Source organism: Phaethon lepturus, unplaced genomic scaffold (genome assembly GCF_000687285.1).
Source record: "Phaethon lepturus isolate BGI_N335 unplaced genomic scaffold, ASM68728v1 scaffold18911, whole genome shotgun sequence".
Lineage (NCBI taxonomy): Eukaryota > Metazoa > Chordata > Aves > Phaethontiformes > Phaethontidae > Phaethon > Phaethon lepturus.
The window spans coordinates 3115-13465 of NW_010520034.1; the positions used below are offsets into that span (position 1 = coordinate 3115).

Here is a 10351-nt window from a genome sequence, read left to right on the forward strand (position 1 = left end):
ATCCAACAGTTCAGTCAGTTCAATTTTCCAGTTGGTTGGAACAGGCATATTCAATATTTTTGGTGAATAATAATAATAAACTCTAAAACTTATCAAAACAAGCCCATGCCCCTTTGCTAGGTACACCTGGGAGTGAGCTGGGGTGGGAGGTGCGAGCAGAGCTCTTGCAGGGAGGCAACAAGTTGGGTACCATCATCTCCATCACAGTAAACATGTCTCAAGCCTTGGGGCAGCTGCACTCCCACGATTCAACTCATGATGACTTGTTAAGAAGTTTTTCCAGGTTCCCTTCCCCACCCAAGTGGGTTCACCCATAGAAATACCTCAGAGGTCAAAAGATTTTTAGCCAAAACCTGAAGAGCATATTCGTATCGGTTACATGTTACATTCACGCATCAATCAGTGCTGAGCAGTGAGTATGTCAATCCCCTAACGTCACAGACTGACTTCCTCCGGCCACTAATACCTTATTTACTTCATTCAGCTTTATTCCAGGTGGCATGCAAAAAGGTTACTGCAACTGGATGAAAATCTTCTATTTCTAAACTTAGCAAGAGAGAAACTCAAGATTAAAGAGGACCGCACGAGGTAAAAGAAATCCAGTTCAGGTGAAAAATATGTTTGTAAGAGGAAAACTTCAGTATTACCTGAAAGCAGTTAAGTATTCTGTGTCTCCCATCGGTGGATCAAGGCCACCAGTAAAGGCCATGTTAACATTGAAACCAACTCCAGCTCCTGTGCCAACCTGGAAAAGGGAGATGGTACTCTTAATTACACAGACGGAAACAGTGAACTCTGGCATCACATCTCTGCTGTGTTGATATTCTTCCAGTTGAATGTGGATTTTGATTCAATAGCTTGGTGGTAGCGACGTTAATTTTTCCCTCTAGAGTGACCCTGTCCCCAAAACAAGAGTGAAAATAAAGCTCCTCCATGCTCCGATCTTTATGGGAGCTGTAGACCAGTGGTGTTTGACTGCTGCTGACCCAAAAATCACCTCATCGTCCACTGGACCTCTTCCTCTCTTGTGGGAGAGTGCGTTACATGCGATACCTTTCTTTAGTTTTCAGCTTTTCTCAGAAGCGTATTTTATATTTCATTAGCAGTCGCAACGTGGGGAAAAAACCCACAGTTTTAATCAGAGCGAGCTCCCCCTCTGCTGGGGAAAAATATCATTCACTGAGAAGAGATTTTCGCTGCTTGAGGGACACGTGGGTGGCAAAGGTAAGTACATCCCCGTCCTTGCATGTACTGCAAATGTCCCCATCTGCACTGACTGCAAATACCTGAGAAAGGGGAAAACTGAAAAATAACCCAGGGTTTTCCGGTAATTCATTTGACAAGAAGCAGGGCCATGTTTTCCCCATCCACACCGAAACCCAAAAGCCTGTGTGCAGTCCCTTCATCAAGCGGGGACCTCGCAGCTGGCTGAGCGCGGTGGCCGTGAGCGCGGTGGCCGTGAGCTGCGGGACCCTGGGGACAGCGCGGGAGCCGGGCCATATCTGCTGCCAACCGGCTGCTCCGCGCAGGGCTCTCAGCTCCTACACACACAGTTTGGTTTTTGTGGGGTTTTTTAGGTCTCTGCATATGACAAACAAAAAAAACCAACAACAACAAAAAAAGAAAATTAATGTGTTATACAATACAAAGCCAGATAATTCAGGCTAGATAAAGCTGCAGGGCATTTGTTGTACATTCTTCCTTGTATTGGTGCAAAAACTGCTGGTAGAAAAACACAGCGGGTTCACCCATCCACAGTGGGTTATTTATCCATCTGTGGCTTTAATTGAATTTATTTTGTATTCTTTGTTTTATTCGGTCTGGAACAACACATCTAAAAATTACTATAAATGGTAAATCCAGGGTGGATGCTATAGTCTAGTGTTTCCTTACAATACTAGATACTTTGTAAGCCAGATTACTAGATTATTAAAAGGTCAGGAAAAAAGTAGGTCTGAGACCTTTGTTATCCTGGAGCAGAAATCAAGCCTGATGCAAAGGGCCGTTTATTCAGTACAGCAGTAGCACACAACCAGTGTAACGAAGCAGTATCCCGCCACGTTTAACCTTCTTTAGACATTGAAATAGAAACAGCGATCTTTGCTGAGTGGGAAAATGTAGAATTCACAGGGAAAGAACTCCAGGAGTTTTCAGACGTAATCTGGAGTGCCTCAGAGTACACAAAACTAAGTATTTCATAGAACTTCCCTTTGATAAATCATTCTGAACGGACAATATTTGGGAAATACTGCCAACCTAGAAGGAAGGACGTGATGGATGTAGGAGCATCCCTCCAGAGTTCAGGGAGAAAGGCTTCCCACCGTCACTGGCCCAGCCCTTCTGCTGCGGGCTCCGAGGACACCACCAGGAACTGCTGGATTTGGACCAGCGGCATCAGTGACCGGTACTCAAATCCCACCACTGCGATGGGAACGCAGCAGTGGCGGCCAGCGATGCCTCGGCAGGGCCAGGAGAAGGGGGGCTGGATGGACGAGCTCCAAGGCTGTGCCAGGCAACCGGAGCGCCGGCGGCACAGCCACGGACAACCCGCTGCTCCTGCATCCAAGAAACAACTTATGCCTGTAAGGGGGAAATCCTGAGAAGTACACAGAGTGCCGGGACAGCCGGCAAAGGGCTCCTCCAGACACAGGTAGTCCCAGAAGGGCTGGAGAGCCTCATTGCGTTGACTCATTTTCTGCTCATCAGCCGAGGCGCGTGCTTTCCTGCCAGCTCGCGGGGCAGGACGCAACGCCCACGGCTGTTGGGACTCGGACGAGAAGGCACCAAAGGCACAAAGCGTGTTCCCAAAAGGGCACTAACAAGCACGAGCGTGGCAGGAGCTTCTCTTTTCAAGCCTCGCCTGGCAGAGACCCCTTCCCCGAGATTTTGGGCGAGCACCTGAATCACAGCCCCGAGCAGGCCGTATCAGACACGGACGGACGCTGCACCAATCCATGCTCTTACCTCGTCGGGAGCACCACTGCCTGGAAAGAAGTTCCCGTCATCATAGCGATGTAGTGAAATATAAAGAACATTAGGATCGTTGTAGAAAGCTTGCTGAGTACCATTCCCGTGGTGAACATCCTTCAGGGACAGAGATTGCATTACATGAGGGGGGTTAGCGCCTTCGTGAAAACGCAGCTTAAAGCCATCAACTCGGGATTCAGAAGGGTTTTCTTGGTTGTTGTGCTTTGTTTTTCTGTGCCCCTCTGATGGAGCCGCAGCAGTTTATCACAAATGAGAGTAACCTGCTTTGCAGAGCTGGCTTCAGGTTACGCTCCGTGTTTAACACACGGGATAAATGGGGCTAAACACAATCCCAAGCATATATCCTGAGGACAGGATTAATTTACTTGGATGAAGAGAACTGGGTTCATACTCCATCTTGGGGGATGGAGAGCCTATATTAGCTACCCCAAATTTGCACCTTTAATTGGTCTGTGGGGCGGCCACTGATACAAGAGCCCAGCAAAGTTGTGTTGGACCCAACAAGGTTAACCGACAGAAACCCATTACCCAGATCCCTTATTGCATTGCTTCTTGGTGCAGAAATGCAGTCTGTAACAGGACGGGTATTCAAAATGCCCCTTTCTGACATGAAAAATAGTTGGTGGGAAGTGAGGAAAAGGATGCCCATCCAGTAGGTCAAAATGACAAATACATCCATTTTAACTTGTGGGTCTAGCCCATGGGAGATTGTGACAATATAATCAAAACTCTTGGCTGATACCCAGCAACTAAAATGCCTTCACAGCCACACAAATACATCTTTAAATCTATTTAAAAAAAAAAAAAAATCTACCAGCCACATTTTTAAATCTATATATCGCCACAGCAAAATCCCGAACAAGCTCCTTCTCAAACACGCTGTGCTGTCTGCAGAGTATTTCCCTGTCTTGTTCCAATTTAGAGATCGTTTTTGACCACCTGCCCACTCGCACGGAGGCTGCGCTGGCCCAGAGGCAGGACACCGAGGCCATCCAGACCGATGGCCAAGCTGTGTCAGACAGCCTGTGCCTCCCAGTGACCGGTCCCCACCTCTTGAAAATAAAGCTGGGATGGATTGTAACACTTAAGGTCAAAAACCCTCAGAAAAAAAATAACCAAAACTCAGCACGGTTCGCGGTTACCCGCCCCTTGAGACTGTGTTATGGGCTTGTTTTAGAAAGGAGCTCCTTCTTAATCACATTTTTATTCTGAAAACTACAGACCTTTTAAGAAATATTTCTTTTAGTAAAAATACTTTAATAAAAAAACCCAAAAAACAAAACCCCAAAACTTTTAAAAACAAATTTTGGCTTGGAGACCACAGGCAGTATTTTGTTCACTGACTTACAAAGCCAAGGTTGCCCTTGCAAGAAAAGAAAAACCCAGAATAATTTCCACCTGCTCTCCTGAAGGGCAAGAACCGGCGTTTACTCACCCAGTCCACTATAAGGATTTTGCTAACGTTCAGTCTTTGCTGGAGCAGCTTGGCTGCGATTGCAACGGAGTTAAAATAGCAGAAACCCCTGGAGGAAAAGGAGAGGTGTTAATTACAGGTTTCCTTGGTCCCAACGCATCCATCATCGAGATATATCACAGCGGGAAGGAATTCCTTCCGCTTTCACTCTTCTTTCCTCCCTGGAAGATGCACGTGTGCTCAGCCCCGCAGCAGCCGGCGTCCTGTGACCTCTCTGGCAACGGGGGACATTTCACGCTTGCCCAAAGCCCACGGCACCTCCAGCGCTGCGGGATGGAGCGGACACGGAGGGGACGCGGCGAGGGGGAAAGGAAGGGGCAGGAGCCAGGGCCGGATGGCAAACTCCTGCTATATTAAACACACGCGAAATGCCCGACTTCAGCGTCCGCTTCGCCAAGCCTTCCCACCCTGACGCTCTCCTGGCTCAGTGACCCCAGGACAGAGAGATGTTTGCCGCTACTCTTAGTTACATACTCTTGCTTTCCACACATTAGACAAGCCATCAACGTTTAATTTGAAAGAATTCACAAGAGTAAAGCAAATAAAAGCATCAGGGCTTTTTCAAAGCATGACTGTAATGTTGATTCTTGCTAAAAAATACCCACCCCAAACCAAGCAGCATCTTATAATAGAATCATAGAACAGTTTGGGTTGGAAGGGACCTTCAGAAGTCAGCTAGTCCATCCCCCCTGTCCTCTTCCAGAGAATTACTGGGAGCTGTGAATATGTGTGTCTTGCACATCAATAAGCAAGAAATTGGCAATAATAGTCTAACAAACGACCTTTCTAATTTCCAGCTGCAGATCACACAACAGACGAAGACTGAAGCAAGCTGCTGAAGCACGGACGTGTACTTACATGGGTGTGCTCTCTTCTGCGTGGTGACCTGGAGGCCGAACAACAGCAAATCCATTCTACACGCAAAAAATAAGACAAGGAAGAGGTGAGACAGAACGGGAGGTTTGTTGCACAAAGACGGATGCAGAGGGTGCAGCCAAAAGCACTAAATCTGCTTTGCAAGCTATGCAGTTGTTCTCGATGGTTTTCTCACAAGACCACAGCAGTGGACGATGCTCTCCCTTGTTTTGGAGGGGGGAAAAAAAGGACACATGAATTTTATGGAAACTGGCTGGTACTGCATTTCCTTCCATTCAGGGGAAAAAAAAAAAATACTATTCTGCATGAGGTCACTGAAACAGCAAACAGGCTGGCCCAGCTGAAGGCAACAGCAAGACCCTCAGATAACACTGAAAGAGTGATTTCACTTGCTGGTCTGGTTTCTTTCTTTCTTTTAATCAGTGCGTAAGAACATTCACCAGGAGTCTGTTGTTCGCTTGCCGATATCCTCAAAGATTTTTATGACTAAAGCCAGATGGTGCCATTAAAATGAAGCTAACTGGACCTCCTGCATCACACAGCCCTGAGCTGAGCCCTGTACAGAGCCTCTATCGAAGCGAAGTGTTATTTTCATACCAACCTTCAGTTCTCCCGTGGCTACTTTGAAAACAAGCTCGATGACACAGCCCACAGCCAGGCGAGCAGCACCGGACGAGTGAACTTCATTCCAAATCGTGTCGCTGTCGACCTAGCGGAGACACACAGGAGCCGTGTTCAGGAGCACGGAGGACAGCCAGGAAAAGAGATCGCCACGTTTTATAAAGAAGTTATTGATATGTATTAAATGCGTATTTATGCGTTAAATTTAAATGTGTTCATTTTAAACGCATTACATTGTAGAACTGATCTTTGCAGCACCAGGGCTGGGACCCCACCGGCGACTGTAACATCACCGCTACCGAGCGCCCATCCAACCACACGACACTCAAAAGACGACCATTTGCAACAGCTCTGCACTGCTAAAGGGTCGGTGCAGTAACAGAGAAGCACATTTGGCATCTCAAGCACTGTAAATTTGCACGTGTCTCCTACCAATATTTCCTACCAGCACCATGGCTATCAGTATTCCTCTTTAATTGCTGGAGGAAACTGATCCCAGATGAAGTAAAAAGGTTTACAAAATCATTCAATGATTCTATAAAATAAATAAATTAAAAAACCCCCACAATAAAGAAGGATGTTTAATAACGGGATGTTCACAAGTTGCCTGCCCAGGACTGCCAGGGTAAGGTTACGCTGACAGCAGCTTCCCTGGGGAACTATAAGATCAACCCTGTCTCATCAAAACTAACAACAGACCTTCAACATCCAGCTGCTGACTTACAGACATGTACTTAAACGCTAAATATTTCTCAGGACCACCATCCTCTATATTTTCCCCTCGAAAATGTGCAAACAGGCCAAAGGCAAGGCGAGGCACTCTGCAGACATCCCATGTCATTGCTATATGAGATCACGTCCTAATTTAAAAGTGAGAAGCGTTGGCTTTTACCACATTCACCCCAACAACTATACGAAGACAAGACTAGCTCGCAGATGCGCGACGAAATGCCCGTTCAATTTTTTTACTGCCATCCCGCCGGCGACGCTGCGGGGAGCGGAGCGGGAAGGACGGCTCCCGCGGGGCTGTTTCCAGGCTGCAGCTCTGGGTCTCCTCCGCTGCACCCCCAGATGTCTTGCACGCAGCAACGAAAGCCAAGCTCGTTCGCTTCTTGCCAGTCGCAGCTTTTGCAAAAGCCGGACTGCTGGGACGGTCCCACGGTAGCTCGGCTGCCTGGGAACATGGTAGGATATTCTCCATGTGAAGGATCACCAGCTATTTTTCACATTTTGCTCTGCGTTGAGCGTATTTATGGAAACAATGGCAAAAGAGGAAAAAAAAGAAGGGTTGTTTTGTCTGCCATCCAGTCTGCTCACTGAGCTGCGGGGAGATGCAAGTCGCCCCACACGGGGTTGGTCCACCTCCCTGCCGGCTGTGCTTAGGCCAGTGGAAATTGTCCCAGGCCTGTTATCAGAGACGGCTTCTGGCAGCACCTGCCCCCAGGACGCTTTTGAAGTCACAGCAAACCAAGAAAGCATTTGGAGAATACCAAAAAGCCACCTCTGCGCAGTAACGCTACCAATATGTGCACATTCTCAGACTCCGGAGAAAGCCAACGCATCGGCGGAAAAGCCCTACAGTGACTATTTGTGGTGTGAGGGCTCTGCTGGCCCCCCAGAAATTTGGTCAGTAACATGAGAACGGAAATACGGTGGGGTCTGAGTTATGCAGACACCTCCAGGAGTCCTGCATCAGTGCTGCACACGTGGCAGGAGATGGGACTGATCTGACCACGGCCCTCCAAAAGCCTTTAGCAAGGCGAGAAGATGACCAAGAAGCTTCTCCTCCCTACTGAGTAGCGTGTTAGCGCTCTGCAAGGGTCCGTCTTTGGGCTCCTCATCAGCAGTCTTGTAAAAACGTCATGGGATGGTCAACCTGCTTTGCAACCAGGACGACACTGCTACATTCCCTTGGGGGATCCAGCAGTCTTCATCCTCCGATCCTCTCCATCCATTATCTCTGAGTGGGAGACACTCATGGTTTAAACAACAGAGAACATTTACTTGCCTTTTGATAGAGCGGACCACCTCAGGGCCCTTGGCCTCACTTTGCTCAAGTGAGATACAGCTGCACTGTGCAGTCTGGACCGAGCATTCCTAACCCATCTTTGAGCACACCTAACCCATCTTTCTTGGTCTGAAAGACCAAATGCTGCAGGACACCAGTGGCTAGGAGCTTCCCTCTCTGCCCTGCCACAGCAAGTACCAGGCCTCTTCCACAGATGCTGAATTGCAGAGGGCCACCTTCATTCACTGTGAGGCACCAGAGGAATGGAAATACAAAAAACCCCAGAATTCACATGTCTTAAGCACGGCTTTACCTGAGGGACCAACAGACCCTCAGACCTCCTCAGACGTCTGTTCGTGTCAGCCACAAAAGTCACCAGTGCTGGAGCCAAACACCACCATCATCAGGCCCTTTGATGCCTGCAGAAACCAGGCTCGTGTTGGCAGCGTTTCAACAAGAACGGGGAGGGCAAGACAGCGTGGTTTTAAAGAGTTACTATTTCTGCAGAAAGAAATTAAGCACTTAGAAAAAAGCATTCCACCTGTGATTTAGAAGCCAATGTCAAGGACTCTGCCATGCCCCCACACTCAGCTCTCCAGCAGGAGGAGGACTGGATCCAGAGATGTCCGCTGCCACCCGCAAGCTCTCCACCGCCCCATTCCGTGTGCAAACATCTCCAAGATAAGGATTTAACACCCAGCCACCTTCCCCAGAACGGATGTCTGGAGACCACTGGGCCGTACTCCAAGGCAGCACTTCATCATCTGTGTGACTGTAAGTGTTTGAACAGCCCCACTGAGGCCATCAGCGCTCTGCGGCAGGGGGGCGTAGACTCTGCCATGGTGGAAAATGTTATTAATGTGGCCCTGAGCTGGACTGCTCTCTGTCTCTGAAGCTGCTGCCGTTTGGTGCACGGGCTGCTGTTGACCCCTCCATCATTCCTGAATTCTGAAGTTCATTACAGGGGAGACGCTATTTGGCTTTCCCTGCCTATGAGCTCTTTGATGTAGCTGCCATCACAGGAGTTGTTGCTGGGACAGCACATCAAGCCTTACCATCTGGAAGGACTTTACGGAGAGAGGAAGCATATTTCGTGCCTTTTGCTGATCCGACAGCATATATTTCTCTTTTTTCTCCTGAGCTGGAGGATACAACTGCATCAGAGATACTGAGTCTTCTACATCTGCCACTGTTGAATGAGGAGCAGTTGTCCTGGTCAGCACAATCCTCTTCTTGAGGACAGTATTAGTGCCTTGCTCATTCCAATAAAGAAGCTGCTGCTTCTGCTAGGTGAAAGGAGAGGGCTCCTTTAGAGGTGGGGAGAGGGACTTCAGCACCTGGGACCTGCTGCAGGCTCTTCATCTTCACAGCATGTACCGTTATTAGAAAATGATGAGGGAATGCAGAAGTGGAAGGGTCAACACTTTGACGCAGGCTATGAGGAATGTCTAAGTAGTTTCAGGGTGAAATCTGAAGTTTTTCCTTCCTTATAACTTGAAGTCTTTATTAATATACACAATGAGGTTCCTACTTGCGCTGTATACTAGACTATATTCCAATGTGCAGCTATTTCAAAATGAAATGAGGAGGGTCTTACAGAAGGTTTCATTAGTCTAATCTTTTCTTTAGCTGAAGAGCTATGCAGGTAAGAAATTAAGCATAGGGACAGGTAGAGACAAGTTGACCAGCAGCTCCAGCCTCTGCAAAGCAAAGGGGAGTGAAGGAGCTCTGCTCTTCCCTCATCACCGCTTGCCATCACGCTCAGGCGACAGCAGCACGCACCGTCTGTGCTGCCAGCGAGTTGGCTTTGCCCAACCGCGTCTCCTACTGCTCTAAAGCCCCGATTAAATAACCGTGCTCGCATTTTGTTCTTCTAAGACTTGCTAATTAGTCTCTTCGCATTTACATTCCACGAAGTCCTTTTCGTTGCCTCTGCTCTGCGATAACGTACTTCGCTTGGACAGGTAAAGATTTTGATACACTGTAATCAAGACCGTACCACCAAAAATATAATAACATATTCTGGAAGAGATCAAAAACATTAAGAACATTTTTTAAAGCCCTAGATCTTTAGATATTTTTAGAACGTGCACAGAAAGCGAAAATACTGCACTCGAAAGAAAACAGAGTTATTAGCTATCATAAGACCAAGTCTTTGAGTGTTTTGAAGATCTGGGTGCAAGTATGCTGGAACTCTTTTGCAGATTTTCAAAGCTCGAACTCCTTTCTCCAAAATCTTCTTCTAATTATCCTGGATTATGTAACGCTCTGGTGCATGTAAGTCATAGATGAAGAAAAGAGTGTGCGCTGCAGAGAAGTGAAGGTAACGTCCCAAGTAAAAATACTGCATACTGCACTTGCAGATGCTGCTAAAGATCAGCAGG

At 47.6% G+C, this 10351-nt stretch overlaps 1 protein-coding gene across 1 annotated transcript in view; it reads right to left on the reverse strand.

Moving 5' to 3' along the window:
- Positions 1 to 647: 647 nt before the first annotated feature.
- Positions 648 to 10351, reverse strand: part of HDAC4 (histone deacetylase 4) — a gene marked incomplete at both ends in the record, with an annotated part of 51623 nt that continues 41919 nt past the window's right edge. The window contains 5 exons of the mRNA XM_010297261.1: positions 648 to 745; positions 2965 to 3084; positions 4424 to 4511; positions 5321 to 5376; positions 5940 to 6047. Coding sequence (XP_010295563.1) covers positions 648 to 745; positions 2965 to 3084; positions 4424 to 4511; positions 5321 to 5376; positions 5940 to 6047 — 470 coding nt within the window. The remainder of the gene's footprint in view (positions 746 to 2964; positions 3085 to 4423; positions 4512 to 5320; positions 5377 to 5939; positions 6048 to 10351) is intronic.